The following is a 15,065-nucleotide window of genomic DNA, read 5'->3' as shown; positions in this document are numbered from 1 at the left end:
TTTTTTCTTTTTTTTTCCCCTTTTTTTTTTTTTTTTTTTTTCCCTTTTTTTTTCTTTTTTTTTTTTTTTTTTTCTTTTTTTTTCCCCTTTTTTTTTTTTTTTTTTTTTCCCTTTTTTTTTCTTTTTTTTTTTTTTTTTTTCTTTTTTTTTCCCCTTTTTTTTTTTTTTTTTTTTTCCCTTTTTTTTTCTTTTTTTTTTTTTTTTTTTCTTTTTTTTTCCCCTTTTTTTTTTTTTTTTTTTTTCCCTTTTTTTTTCTTTTTTTTTTTTTTTTTTTCTTTTTTTTTCCCCTTTTTTTTTTTTTTTTTTTTTCCCTTTTTTTTTCTTTTTTTTTTTTTTTTTTTCTTTTTTTTTCCCCTTTTTTTTTTTTTTTTTTTTTCCCTTTTTTTTTCTTTTTTTTTTTTTTTTTTTCTTTTTTTTTCCCCTTTTTTTTTTTTTTTTTTTTTCCCTTTTTTTTTCTTTTTTTTTTTTTTTTTTTCTTTTTTTTTCCCCTTTTTTTTTTTTTTTTTTTTTCCCTTTTTTTTTCTTTTTTTTTTTTTTTTTTTCTTTTTTTTTCCCCTTTTTTTTTTTTTTTTTTTTTTTTCTTTTTTTTTTCTTTTTTTTTCCCTATTTTTTTCCTTTTTTTTTTATTTGAAACCAGAATCGACCAATTTTGAATTGAAATTATTGGTTTAAGTTTTCGACTTTAATAAATTGGAATTGAAAACCTTTTGAGTTCTGATTTGATTCAAATAGAACCATGGTTATCGGCAAATTATTCACACAATTTATATAATGAATGTTCACAACTAAATGTTCACAATTTCTTGTCAATTACTTGTCAAAAAAAAAAAATGTTCACAATTTGAATGGTCATAAATCCGAATTGGAAAGCAAGCTTGAGGTTGTACATTAAGCTCCTAATAAGTTTGCATAATAGAAATGGTTATATAGTAAATGCAAATAAATTTAATAATATTTTCTTGATTGATGTTGAAATATTACAAAGGATGTCTTGTAGAGAAATTGAGAATGATTTGTCTAGACCAAGACAATGGTCCTAGAATGGTGGTGGAGCGCAAGACCATAACGGGTCAAAGCCCGCCATTATGGACCCGGAGGTGAGCTCAGGGACTAGAATGGCTAGTCGTCTAAGGCCTCGGGTTGCCAAACTTAGATCTCGAATATTGGGTCAAGGTCATCTATCTCGATCCAAGTTATTTATCTCCATCCAAGTCATCTATCTTTGTCCGAGTCATCTTCTCGCCCAAGCATCAATGAAGGAACAAATTGTCATTGGGTATGTAGGCACCAATAAGTTCGCATAATAGAAATGATTAAATAGTAAAGGCAAATAAATTTAATAATATTTTCTTGATTGGTGTAAGAATATTACAAATAATGTCTTGTAGTGAAATTGGACATGATTTGTTTAGGCCAATACAATGGTCCTAGAATGGTGGTGGGCCGCAAGACCAAAATGACTTCATAAGCTGGCCTCGGGTTGCCAAACTTGGGCCTTGGGTCCCCAATATTGGGTCAGGATTGTCTTTTCCTGTCCAGACCATCTATCTTCGTCCGAATTGTCTATCTTGGTTCTGGTCATCTTCTCGCCCTGCCCAGATTATATTCCTAGGCCTCCCAGCTATGGGCTCTCGCAGCCTAGGTCCTCGTTCTTGGGTAATAACAATCATTAAAGTAAAAAGAGAAGAGAGAAGACGACCCAAAACTGTACACCTAAGAGTAAGAAGATCAAAGGAATCGAACACGTGGTTAATTAGTAAAGTACATTCCAATTTCTATATGCAGGAATACAAGATTGAATAAAGGGGTGGCAATTGGCAAATGCACCCAACAAGCTAAAAATTATTGAACTATGTATAAAAGAGTTTGGATGATGATTAAATGTTTTTGCCATAGAACTATTGCAATAGTGAAAATGTAGCCATTGGAGTTCTGTCAATAGTTTTAAAAAAAGTTTATGGTTTAAGATTTTAAAATTAAGTTTTTGACAAAAATATTTAATACATTGTCCAAATCTATATTTTCTTACAAATCTCAATAATTTATAAATGATTATAATTATTACTATTTATTGTATGTATGAAAATAATTTTTCATTATTTAAATTTAAAATTTTAAAAATAACTACTGCCAAAAACACTAAATGGCAACGTTTTCACTATTGCAATACCTTTTTGACAAAATTATTTACTACATTGCCCAAACTTTTACCTATAAAGTTCAATAATTTATAAATAATTATAATACAACTATTTGTTTTATTTATTAAAATAATAAATAGTTAATTATCCAAAAAGCTTTTGTTAATCTGTTAGGGGCTTGATAACAGTAACACAGAGCATTTTGTTGATAGCATCAAAGAGTAATTTCAACACCTATGTAACCCTTCATCTTCTACCGTGCATGTGCATGTGCCGTGCCGTGCCGTGCAGTGCATGTGCATGTGTAGTGCAGGGAGACGGTACAATTGTACAAAGGCACATTATATTGTCAATACCAAAATACAGGATTACAGGGCTGATAGAGTACACCAGGCCAGTCTAAACTGCTGTATGCATGCATACATGCAACTACGGGCTATACTTCGCAACAATGCCTTCAAAAATTCCATCACATCCAAAGTTGGGTGAGAACAACCTTGGATCAACAGGCCCTGGCAATCTGAAAGACAGAGTGAAAGCTCCAGGCGGGCACTGCTGCAGAAGTGTCATTGCAAAAACCCGATAATACTTTGACACAGTTTTTCCGCCAGTTGATGTCACCCCTCGGATATGAACCATACCATCACGTTCAATCTCACAGTTGAATTCACCTAAGACACAAATCACAATAATATAATGGTGTAGTTATTCTTGAAAAAAAATGTATGTAATGCTTCAAATTGCAGCTTTAGAATATTGCAAAAGAAACCGTTATTAGCCGGTGGCTATCCTTATCCCAACAATACTCACTTTCAAAAGTGAGCCCTACTTCTACATTAGCAAATTTGTAATTCACCTAATAGTTTATCTACACCCCTGCAATACTCTTCACTCTAAAAATTTATCTACCAAATCCTATTACAATATAATAACAAATTATTAATAAAACAATAAATAATTTTTTTTTTTTTTTTAAATAGTACAAAAGTCTGCCATATGCTGCCATGCGGCAAGCTTTAATTTGCAAGTTTTCTAAATTAGAAAGCTTGCAAGCCACATGGCAAAAAAAAATAAAAGAACAATTTTAAAAAAAAAATCCACACAATACTACTTCCCAATGCTGCTCTTCCAAAACAAAATATATGTCGTTTGTTGTGCAAGAAGGAAGACATATTGTTTAATAGCCTTGGGTGTTAACCACAATTAATGCCTAACTGGTTTTTATGTTAACTATTTAGCTCCTTTTAAAGCTTCAGAATCACATAAATCACCTCATTAAATAGCGTCAGGTGTAGCACATCATATAAAAATAGAAACTAGTAAAGCTAAGACAATAAATTAGAATGCAGAGTGACAAACCATACCAGGGTCCTTTTTAACACCAGGCAGAGCAACACGAAAATAGTATGCAGATTTGCTGACGCCAATGTCAAAGGCTCCAATAGGTTGCCCAGTTACTCCTTTACAAGCTGTTCCACTCAAAACTAGTGATGCCTTTGAACTACTTTCCATGTTGGGAATGGGTAGAAGGGGCATCATGCAAGATCTCCTCCCGGAATATCCTTCAACCTCAACTTGTGGACTATCACTTTCCTCATTCAAGTTCCGCTTTGAATTCTTCCTAATCACTTTCTTCCCTTTCTTTTCTGAACGCAAGGCATCCATGTTGATATCTGTGCAATTTCAGTGCTCACCTAGGTCCCCCGTTAGATGCTTGTAGTAACCAAAAGAACAGAACAGTTATGTGACAACCAAGTTACCTGAGCCAACATTCATAAAATTGTTGCATATCAACAAGCTAGGAAAATTCTTTTCAAAAGAAGGGTGAGGAAATTAGCAGTCCAATATCAGATGCATTTCAGAATGAAGCAAATAACAGGATTGGAGCAAATGAGAATACTGACTAAATATACCCTTTGCTTACATTAACAGAATTGAATTTCTATTATGTGCTTTTGCAAATAATGCTTCCCTTAAATAATGCCAGAAGCTTACCAAACACAGAATGGATTGACTGGTTTTACAAGTTAAATCAGGAATTACGCTCACCACAATCCAGGCATACATAGAAAATTCATTAACTTCAAAAGGTAACCAAGTGAGTGGAGTATGATTTCATACCTGAAAATCAGTCACTCCTTCAAATTTTGCCTCAGTGTACCTCTCATGTACAGTTTGAAGGCTATGTAAAAACCAATGGACCACATTAATTGATTAATTCATAGTATATTACAGTCCCATAAACCATAATATATCAATACTCAAAATCAACCATAGCCATTCTAAATTGACAGTCACAACTCACAAGCACCATATACTGCTCTACAAACTATTCATCGTACGGAGTATCATACATAGGAAGAAAAAGAAGTAATTCAAACAAGAATAAATAAAAAAAAAATTAAAGGAGAGCCCAATGCAAGTCGTAGCCGAAAAAATTGTGCTAGATTATATTAACCTCGAATCAGATTGCAAATAGTACCAGACAATAGATACTTAATTGACAGTAAATTGTGTTGAAACTCGGATTAAAAGCAACAAAAATTATTTAATCGAAAGTAAATTGTGCTGAAACTCAAAAGAAAAGTAAAAAAATTGAGGAATTTCTCCACTTGATACAGTGAGAAGAAGAGCATTACCATAAAAATGGGGCTCAACGGAACCTATTGGCGGCGTGATTTCTTCAATTTCAATTCTAACTTGGAAGAAAATGGATGAAATGGCGTTGCTAGAGCTACGATTTCACAACAGTCGTACAATGAAGAAGAGAAGAGAGGCGAGGAAGACGCCCAAAAATCGCACGTAACCTTGAGATTCTGAGAGTAAGAGTAGATCAAAGGGATGGAACTTTAGAAAATATATTTCATGTGGGTGGAACGCTTTAATTACATACGGTACAATTCGGCCAAATTATACCATGGAGTTTGACAGTTGGTTATACCTTGTACTAGCTATTGCCCCGTGCGATGCTCGGACTAATATTATATAAATTAAAATGAAGTATTGGTGTAAAAAGAGAATAAGAATTGACGAATTATTTTTTCTTTGAGAAAAAAAAAATATTATTATTGAAAGCACAAATTACAAATTATTAAAAATCTCTTTGTAAACTACTTTAGTAGTAGAAGTACAACTAATTTGATAGTCATTGCGTATGTCAACATTAGAGGAAATTTTCTTTTGTTGAACTTGAAAGGTAATCTTGAGTCTGATGAGGTTATAATCATTCTAGCAATTAAAACTTTAGTTCCAGCATTCGACCTGCCAATATGCTTCCATCAACCACATTGAAAGTCTCTCAAAGTTTTGTTGTAGACTAATAAAAGTTTTGACAATTCTAATATTGCAAACTCCTTTTCTTCTTCGTCTTTTAAAAACAATTCTAAAACCACAAATAAACAAACATTTCATTAGTTAGAAAATACAATTTTTCCCGTTAATATGAAATAAATATCTATTTCATTTTTAATTATTAATACCTGATTGATTAAATAATCTCCTACGATTGTGCTGAGCATCATCAGCGAGATGTACTCATACTTTGTTCCACACTGATTCCAGACAAACCATTGTAAAAGTTTGTATACTGTATATAGATATATATGTACCGTGTATATATATATATATATATATTAACGAAAGAAGAAATGAGGCCAGACATTATTTCCTTCGCTCTGCTCATCTCTCATCGCTCATCTCTCTCTCATCTATCGGTCACATAAACTCTCGCAATCTGTAATCTAAATCGCACCAATGATCCAAAATAATCCATCTATGGTGTTCTAGTAAGACAGATCAGGAAAGCATACACATATACAGCTCCGATTTACCCGCGATAACACATCTCTTCCGGTGTAGTTTTCATTTGAAATCTTCATTTTCAGTACCAGATAAGTATGATTCCTATTTGTTTCTTGAATAGAATTGTTGAGATCTGTAATTTAAAGTATTTTTTTTTGTGGTAGAGTTTAAGAAAATACGACATCTAAGTTTGATTCATCCATCATTTTTTCCAGATCTATAACTGTTACCTACTGTTCTACCTAAAAATTGACTGAATTTGTTGTTATAGTATTTCAAATTTCGAATTTGAACTATTTTATTGTGTAATCTTGTTAAGAAAATAAGCAATCTAAGTTCTGGGATTTACAGTGTAGCTCGGTTCATCAATCTTTTGTCAAAATCTATATTGTTTACCTACGGTGATAGCTTAAAATGCCACGAATTTGTTATTATTACTGGTATTTAATTAATGCAATGAATTTGTCTAAATTATGATTATACAGTACTAATTGATTTTTATTTTTTCCATTGCATGCAGATGGCTGAGATAAAAAACTGAGCTGCAAAAAAAATAAGTTCCTTCCAAGCATTCTAAATAGTATTACACTAAGTTGTGGCTATTAACTGTTATGCTATTTTTAATCATACATACACCAGTTTGTTAAATAAGATTAAGATTACTGCTATGATGTTTTGACCATTACGAATCTGGGTGTAAATACTTAATATTAACGGGTAAAGCTGGAAATTGACATACTATGTCAATCTGGCTTTCATTGCATTGAAGATGACATGTTAAATTTATTGTCAGGTGTTGCTGAACTTGATAGGCCCTCCGGATTGAGAGTTGCAGAACATTTCAAGACTTGAATCATAAAGTAAGTATTCTAACATTCCTGCAAACTCAATATATATATTGCAACACATATACAGTACTTTTGAGAAAAAAAAAACTAAATTCAAAGCATATATTACTTCCATGCTAACATTGCATCAGAGATAGTTATAAAAATTTTCATTTATTATGTACACAGATTACTGACTTACATCATTAAATCTATTAAGTTAAACACTATCACCTATCTCTATGATGACATACATGTAAAAATCTAAACTTAAATAACTAAACTGGATATGTCTTGAATTCTGATACGCCCTTGCCTATGATTAAGTTCAACTGTCACTCTTAATACCTTCTAGATCCACATAGTTGACTTTATTACATTGCTTGTACATCCACTTCTGATTTTGTCTTACCTGCAAATGATTTCTTGAACAAAAGATAAACTACATCAGCAGTCCATTGCAAATACTAAATATTTCATGCAAATAGGGCCTATCTTCATTTGAAGTTGTAACAATTGTCTAGCATGAATATCATCATCACAAATAAAATTTAAAAAAAAAAACAGATTTATAATTTTCCAGATTTTGTCATCTGCTGAATCAATAACCTCCTCTAGTTTTACAGTGGTATACACCTTTATCATTTTGTATCCATACTCAGTGATTTCTACACTCCAAATAAAATTAAATTGGCCATTTTCTGTTTCTTTTCAAGAAGTTCATCTGCTTTTTCCTTACATTGACATGTTGCAGAAGTTGTTTCTTCAATCTAGAACCCAAAGGCATTCTACCATTACTTTCTTGCTTTGTGTGCATTGCAAGTACATATGACTGCACTTCCTTCTTAAAAAAATCATGGATTGAACTAAATGCCACTATTTTTCAAAAAAAATGCCACTATTTTTGTGGGTTTGTTTTTTAAGAAAAAAAACATACCAACCAACACCTCTAGATCAATTCCTTCTAGTGTCATCAGAGGTAAAAGACTGTAAACAATACATTTTTTAAGGAAAATCACAACCTTTGTATTCTTTCTACTTTCACCAATGTTTTATGATAGAAACTCTAACATGAAAGGGATACTGCATGTCTTAAAGAAAAGAAATGAGTGATTACCAGGAATTTTTTTATGCAGTACACATTGTCAGCTGTACACAACCATGAAATGTAAAATTGCTAATCTTTCAAGACATAAAAAAATTGATTTGAATCTTTTAATCATTAATACAGATACAATACATGATTTTTTATGAAAGAATTTGCATTTAAAGATGAAGAAAATCTAAACAATCCAAAAAAGCACTAAAACAAAAACATCAACTTTAAAAAGTGTAGAGACATCGTGGTATTACAACCTTCCTTGGAGAATAAGTATCTATTCAAATTATGTGTGTATTTCGTACATGTAAGATAGTATGATAATATGAAATTAATCTTTCCATTATTTTTCTGCTTTATTGTCTACCTAAATTGTTCTTCTTAACACAGTTGTTGAGATATTTGCACATGATGAGAATTAAATCTGATGCTTTATGCAGTTAGGAAGGTTGTAATACCTGGATTTGGAATAGGCTGTGGTTTCTTCTTTCTTCATATGACTGCTAAAATTGTTAGTTTCTTTCATTCTGGCAGTGAATTTAAGCTTGACAAAGTGTAGAGACATCGTGGTATCTATTATCAGTATATACCTCCTTTGTCACTGTATATATAATTTTACACTTTAGAACATTTTTACAGTTTAGAACATATACTATTCAAATATTTTAGTTACATACAGATTGTGAGAATTACAGATTTGGTGGCTGCCTTTGTTCATACCTTTTTAAAAAATCATGGGGATGTAATTGGAAGGCCATCGATGTTACCAGGATCTATCTTTGCTTTGCTTTGCTTTGCTTTAAAATGAATAGGACCTGTGATAAAGAATCAACAAAAAATCGTTTTAAAAACACCAGAAATTAGACATTAAAGTGTATACCTTTCCCGTACACAACAGCCCTATTACTAAGGAACAAAATATCATTATAATCAACTACCATGGCTTTTGCAGGTGTATACCTTTCTCTTGGTAGGCTCTGATTCTGCCGGCTGTTTCCTCCTCTCTGGTTGGGCTTCTGGCCTGTGGCATCTCTGCATCTAATTCTAAAAGAGATTTTGTAGTATTGGTTGTGATATGAGATTTATTTATAGTGTTGATTTAGATGTAAATACTGATTTTGAATTTTAAATTCATCTGTAATCAATTAATGTTAGTCTTGTAGATTGTAAAAGTAGTTATTGGAATTTGTAAGCATGCTTTGTTTGTTGCAGAAGATGTGAACACAATAAATGCATTCATACCTTCTAATATCTTTTTACTGATAATTTTACAAATTTATCAAAACTACGTAGTTTTGACTGGGCGGGAAAACGAAAATATTTTTATTTTCCAGAAATGTGTGGCTTTTATATATATATATATATAGATATATATAGATATATAGAATTAGGTTCAGGTGTGAATTTAGATTTTCATGTGAGCCATGTGCATTCATGGTAGCCGTGCACTCTGTTCGACCAGTGGTCCTGATTGTGGGGGTATAGGGGGTGCAGGTGTGGGTGTCCGCAGGGTATGATTCACGTTTGTGGCAGTGCAGTGTGATGTTGTGGGGCCCCCTCCTTTTTTTTTTTTTCGCGTGATGTTATGGCTTATGGGGACCTTTTTTTTTTTTTTTAATTTTTTGCCCTTTTTGCGCGTGATAATTGGTTCCCATCTGTGGCAGTGATCCGGCTTGCACGCTGCTATCGAGTCATGGCTAGGTCGAATGGTGGTCGGCGTTCGAAGAGGTGGGTGTCCGGTAGGGCGATTCCGTCGGCGGCCTCGGGGTCGGCCGGTGCGGCTGGCTACTCCGCGCATGCTTGGTCATTCAAGCGGCGGACTTTCCGCCGCACCCCGATTTCGGTGGTCTGCGAAGGGTACGACCAGCAACCGGCCGGAGTGGGGTCTAGGGTATCAGCCAGGCGGCGGGCGGCACATAGGGGGGCGAACCGTGGTAAGTGCCATTCCTCTACTTTATATGTCTAGGTGTGATTCTGCTGGGGTTTTGCGGGGATTTTGGTATGAGGGGGGTGTCGGTTCTGCTGGTGTCCTTTGTTCTGGAAGGTGGGGTAGTATCACCAGTTCAAAAATTGCAATATAGTTATTCAATGTTTGTATAACTAAAACTAATACTATGGGGTCAGTAGCTGTGAACTAATACTATGGGGGTAGTAGCTGATGAACCACTAATTGTTCTTGTTATATATGTTAAAAGGGGGTCTGCCATTGGGGTTAATTAATTTTATATCTCTTTTCAATTTTTGACTACTGTAGAAACCATGTCGGTGGTTGCCATTATATATATACATATATGGAGTAGTTCATTGTTATATCTGTTAAAAGGGGGGCTGCCATGCTGGGGTGTTTATGCTATTTATGGACTGTTTACTGTTATGTTTTTTTTTTTTTTTGGGTTCTTTTCTGTTGTTGTTCTTAAGATTGATATCTTCTCATTTTGATATTTTAGGCTTAAAATAAGAGTATAGCTAGGAGTTATTCTGGGTAAGACTATATGGAGGGATTATACAGTATGATTTAATGTTATATATGTTAAAAGGGGGAGCTTGCATTTGAGTAAATTGATGGGGAATCAATAATAATCAATTCAGATATTAGTTAACAGATAATTAGCTCTAATTTAGTGCACTACAGGTGGTATTTTCTAGGGTGGGTAAATGCATCTGTAGGGAGGGTGGGGTATGCTCAATATTAGCAATGAACTACAGTACTGCCCATTGTAGTGCATCATACTGCTAATATGTGGTTCTAATGTAATGAGCAGGGAGGGTGTAGTTTTTTTTAAAGTTTAATTTTTTAAAGAAGGGTGTTGTCCATTATCTATTTGTATTGAAAAATTCAGCACCATGCATCCTATGCCTCCTTTCATGCTGCTGAATTAAATGTAATCATTTCTTTTTATAGTTAGCTGAACATATATACAAGTTAGGCTAATTAATTAGATCTTTGATTAATTCCATCAGTACGTACACATACTCATTAATTAATTTTATATCCCTTTTCAATTTTTGACTACTGTAGAAACCATGTCGGTGGCTGCCATTATATATAAATATACATATATGGAGTAGAGGAGAGGGAAGAAGTAAATTAATTATATTAATAATGGGTTACGACCTCGGATCTTCAAATGTTAACTCTTCTTTTGTTTGATGAATCTAAAGCTGCTGGTTTTTCTGCAATAATTCAGCAAGCAAGTTGCATCTTTTTTTTTTTTTTTTAAAAAAACTTTTTTAAGAAAAAGGGAAACAATGCTAAACTGTCTTGCTGTTTGAATTCTTCTTGTTTGTTTGGCTGTTTTTCACTTTAGAAGCCTAACCGATTGTGTTCCTTGGTTCCAAACAGACCAAAACCCATTTCAACCGGTGGTTTTAACCGAAGACGAGGGCGACACTGATGACGAATTCCACACTGCTCCACGTATTCCTACTTTCACGACGCGCGGTGGACCGAAGCAACTCATACGTGTTGTTTCCTCACTAACGCAATGTCAGCGGGAAGATGTTATCAGTATTGGCATGGGGGGCCTCCTGGGGTTGCAGGTAGCGGACCTCCCACTACAGCTCGGCGAGTGGTTGGTGGGTAACTTTGACCCAGATATGATGGCCCTCAAGCTATGCAATGGGAGCTACATGAGCATCACGACCCAGGACGTAGCAAGGGTGTTGGGCTTACCCAATGGGCCGTTGCCAATTTCGGAACGTGACGGGCCACATGTTTCGCCAGAACTACGTGCATGGAGGGAGGAAATCAAACACCGGAAAGGAAAAATCACAGTCAAGGCGTTAGTCACGCAGATGTTAGAGCTCAAAGGTGGGGGGGAGTGGTTTAGGCGGCATTTAAGTGTCGTTGTTGTCTCCACCCTGATTGCCAGTGTTTCAAATGGCTATGCCAATCAAAAGACCGTCCATATGTTCCGCGATGTGGACCGGATTACAGACTTGGACTGGTGTGGGTATCTCCTTCGCTCTTTGGTTGTCGCACATGGACATTGGACCCAAGATAGAACTCGCAAATTCATGGGGCCACTACTATTCTTAATTGTGAGTCATACTGTTATACACGGATATATGTGTGTGCCTCCTACTATTATATGCGTTTAATTTGGTGTGGTGTAGCTCCTGTATGCAGATAGGGTCGTGGTAGGAGGACGTGACGTGCCCAGATCAATCCCCACGTTAAATGGGTGGACTACGGAGTTACTCAAAGCACGGGAGGCACGAGAGATTACTGCACAAGGGTTTGGGCAAGGCATGCTAGATGATCCGCCGCATCCAACTGACTTCCATGCTCCTTCGGTTGAAGCATCATTGACTGGCCAACCAATACGACTCAACACCGAGCCGGGCACATTGCAGCCGGGACCTACTCTTGGAACACCACAGGTATGCACATCAACTACTTTAACCCTACATTGGTGCCTGCGTTTTTAATACAACTAGTGCACGGTGCTAGTACGTGCAAACCACTAACATTTGCTAGCTGGTTCTCATTTGTTTTGTAGGGATTTGCACAGCTCTTCGAATCCAAAACCGGTGATCTAGTTTTAGTCGCGACACAAGTGGCTGATATGGTGCGCCAAAACCCCAACCAAGCTTATGGTGACCACAATTTCAAGAGGCTGCCGAGGCATCCAATCTTCTGATAGGGGTAGCTCAGAACGAGCCGAATGCCACACACTGTTCTGGTGCTCAGGAGCCGCAAACGCTGGGCCACACTAAAATGGATTAGGAAGAAGCATTCTGGCAAAACTCGGAGAACATCAAGGCATTGGAGCGCGCCGAAATGGCAGCGCTGCGGGCTACCACGATTAGCGACATGCCCAGCTTCAGTCTGGGATTCACGTAAGACGACCCCGCACAAGGAAAGGACAACCACCCGCCGGTTAGCGACATGCCCAGCTTTAGTCTGGGATTCACGCAAGATGACCCCGCACAAGGAAAGGACGACCACCCGCCGGTTAGCGACATGCCCAGCTTTAGTTTGGGATTCACGCAAGACGACCCCACGCAAGGAAATGACGACCACCCGCCGAACCATCAGGGTCCTGTAACACCAGCCCCGCATGTGAGTTTCTGATCACCAACACGTTCTTCTCAGTCACCGGCTAACCTTATTGTCAAAATGATCATTCAGGGTGCTAACCGCGGTATGCAATTGGAGGACTTGCTACCGAAAAATCAGGAATCCCCACAGCCACCGGTGCCCGCCGTAGCAGCAGATCGCAAAGGAAAGCGACCGCTCAACCAGGAGGCTAAACCGTTCCGCCTTCTCTTTAGTCCGGTCAGGGGTTATCCAACGGTTCCGATACCACCAATTTACATGGTATGGATGTGGGTATTCAACTGCCCAAACACCAACTGGTAAGTGATTTCCGCGACTCTGAGCTGCTATTCCTTGGAATACCCACCGTAAGTGACATAACCGTGCTTGCGTTAATAGCGATGAGGTCCTGTTCCTCCATAACGCACAAACCGCCACCTGGTCAGACTTTATGACATTGAAGGAGGGAGTCAACGTCACCACGGCTGTGGTAGATGCGTGGTCCACTGTTTTAATTGCGAGGGAAAAATCAAGGGGATGGGGGACCCCTTCTCGCCTGTTTGCATCCACGACCACTACTGTATGTTTCTTATTTTGAACACTCTTATATACGGGGGTTCATGTACACCTAAAATCTATCCTTGATTTTGCAGGTAGGGACCGTGGTGAACACTATAGGCACCAGGGACGAGAGAATCGAATTATTTAAAGCGAGGCTAGATGCTGATTTACGGGCCTCCGACCACGTGGGAACTGCGACTTTAGATATGGTAACACTCTCTACGGCATTCCAGACCTACGAAATCAATAACGGAACCTTTTAAACTATCGTAACAACTCACACTAACCTTTGCCTCGACAGTACTTATTTCCAATAATACAAGATGGACATTACTATGTCATGAGTGTAAATTTCAACCAATACAAGTTCGACATCATCGATTGCGACTCAAAACAGGTGCCCAACGATAAAAAATACCACGACGCCCCCGTGGATCTGGTATGTTCTTTGCGTTTACTGTCTATGAATATGTCTACAACTTTTGTTCTGTAATCACATATAAGCAAAAATGATGCATGTGTTCAAATGTGGGGCGGGGTGGTGCTATTTGATGGTTTAAACTTGGTTTGCAGCTTGACATGCTTTCGGAGTACGTAGAAAGCAAGCGACAGTGGGCACGAGCCATCCACGCCAGGAACTTGCGTCCGAAAAGGATGCAAATGTCGTGGAGAGATGCAACTCCTAACGCTGATTCGGCTATTTTCGCGATGCGGCATATGGAATCATTCACAGGACAGACAGCTCGCACTTGGCAGTGTGGGTTACAGAGAGGAAATCGTCAGCAACTAAACAACCTACGCAAGCGCTTCATGCACAACATCCTACTCGCCGAGGCAAATGAGTACATGCACAATGTGTCTTCACGAGTGGGGCGATATGACTGCGATCGCATAACCAGACCTTCTCACTGATCAAGAGTACCAACGGGTCAAGCTTCAAAATAAGGCAATAACAGAACAGGAGTGCTATCATCAATAATATAGCTACCTTGCTAGTGTTTAGTAGTAGCATGTTCACGGCCCCTCGGTACCACGTCAGCATGGTACGCTGGTGTCCAAGGACCTTACAACTACTGCAAAAACCTATTATTTCCCCTCATCCAATAACACAAACTCAACCACGGTGCGTTGACACCAAAATTACAGTAGGTATGTGCATTGGTGCATTATGATTACTACTATGCTATAACAATCTTGCTGTTGGTGATACAGTTTTTGGGTTGGGCATTTATGCAGCGTGCGAGATCTGCACCGACCTGAATAATTTTAGTTACAAAAATGAATTGAAAATTTTGAAGTTAATTGATTTGGAATGAAGATCCCTTGATCACTTGAAACTTGAAAGGCATGCACACAGAGAAAAATATTAGGCTTCATGTCTACTGGTTCTCCAACTGGTACTTAATGTTTGGGCTTTCATCCTAAGTTGAGCTAGGAGAAAGCATGGCAGAACTTGAAGAAAGTAGAAGAAAGCTTGTTAATTTGAAAATGCAGAAAGAGGCAGCATCAGTACGAGAGCAACCGGTTTTGGGTTCGGTAAATTGGAGCGTGTCACCAGAATATACAGTGAGGACAATGGATGTTCAGGAACTAAA

At 36.9% G+C, this 15,065-nt stretch overlaps 3 protein-coding genes and 1 long non-coding RNA gene across 5 annotated transcripts; 3 read left to right on the top strand and 1 right to left on the bottom strand.

Annotated features, from left to right (window-relative positions):
• Positions 1-2,328: 2,328 nt before the first annotated feature.
• Positions 2,329-4,982, bottom strand: LOC116026008 (increased DNA methylation 3-like). 2 transcript variants are annotated; one of them, XM_031267454.1, is made up of 4 exons: positions 4,781-4,982; positions 4,263-4,323; positions 3,506-3,901; positions 2,329-2,812 (listed from the first exon to the last, which is right to left on the bottom strand). In XM_031267454.1, exons 3-4 carry the CDS (start codon positions 3,804-3,806, stop codon positions 2,571-2,573), a joined length of 543 nt encoding a protein of 180 aa, XP_031123314.1. In that variant the 5' UTR covers positions 3,807-3,901; positions 4,263-4,323; positions 4,781-4,982; the 3' UTR covers positions 2,329-2,570. The 2 variants fall into 2 exon arrangements, with proteins under 2 accessions (XP_031123314.1, XP_031123319.1); XM_031267459.1 differs by lacking the exon at positions 4,263-4,323.
• A 728-nt stretch (positions 4,983-5,710) lies between these two features.
• LOC116031808 lies at positions 5,711-9,119 on the top strand. The gene is made up of 3 exons (XR_004100669.1): positions 5,711-6,035; positions 6,463-6,802; positions 8,821-9,119. It is a non-coding gene; the product is annotated as an uncharacterized LOC116031808 (long non-coding RNA).
• Positions 9,120-11,384: 2,265 nt separating this feature from the next.
• Positions 11,385-12,511, top strand: LOC116028701. Its single transcript, XM_031270498.1, has 3 exons — positions 11,385-11,909; positions 11,985-12,251; positions 12,371-12,511. Exons 1-3 carry the CDS (start codon positions 11,385-11,387, stop codon positions 12,509-12,511), a joined length of 933 nt encoding a protein of 310 aa, XP_031126358.1.
• Positions 12,512-13,136: 625 nt separating this feature from the next.
• LOC115998750 lies at positions 13,137-14,610 on the top strand. Its single transcript, XM_031238430.1, has 5 exons — positions 13,137-13,229; positions 13,309-13,489; positions 13,563-13,679; positions 13,772-13,909; positions 14,044-14,610. Exons 1-5 carry the CDS (start codon positions 13,189-13,191, stop codon positions 14,380-14,382), a joined length of 816 nt encoding a protein of 271 aa, XP_031094290.1. The 5' UTR covers positions 13,137-13,188; the 3' UTR covers positions 14,383-14,610.
• The last annotated feature ends 455 nt before the right edge of the window (positions 14,611-15,065 follow it).

The sequence above is a fragment of the Ipomoea triloba genome, chromosome 1 (genome assembly GCF_003576645.1).
Source record: "Ipomoea triloba cultivar NCNSP0323 chromosome 1, ASM357664v1".
NCBI classification, from domain to species: domain Eukaryota; kingdom Viridiplantae; phylum Streptophyta; class Magnoliopsida; order Solanales; family Convolvulaceae; genus Ipomoea; species Ipomoea triloba.
This window is presented reverse-complemented; position numbering and strand designations above follow the sequence as displayed.

Bases quoted from the DNA above. Each gene is read 5' to 3' on its own strand.
- LOC116026008 (XM_031267454.1), bottom strand. From the start codon at position 3,806: ATGGATGCCTTGCGTTCAGAAAAGAAAGGGAAGAAAGTGATTAGGAAG. The intron at 2,813-3,505 runs GTATGGTTTGTC...TTTGTGTCTTAG, and splicing joins TGGTGTTAAAAAGGACCCTG to GTGAATTCAACTGTGAGATT.
- LOC115998750 (XM_031238430.1), top strand. From the start codon at position 13,189: ATGGTATGGATGTGGGTATTCAACTGCCCAAACACCAACTG. The intron at 13,230-13,308 runs GTAAGTGATTTC...TTGCGTTAATAG, and splicing joins AACTGCCCAAACACCAACTG to CGATGAGGTCCTGTTCCTCC. The intron at 13,680-13,771 runs GTAACACTCTCT...TTGCCTCGACAG, and splicing joins GAACTGCGACTTTAGATATG to TACTTATTTCCAATAATACA.
- LOC116028701 (XM_031270498.1), top strand. From the start codon at position 11,385: ATGGGGGGCCTCCTGGGGTTGCAGGTAGCGGACCTCCCACTACAGCTC. The intron at 11,910-11,984 runs GTGAGTCATACT...GGTGTGGTGTAG, and splicing joins GGCCACTACTATTCTTAATT to CTCCTGTATGCAGATAGGGT. The intron at 12,252-12,370 runs GTATGCACATCA...TTTGTTTTGTAG, and splicing joins CTACTCTTGGAACACCACAG to GGATTTGCACAGCTCTTCGA.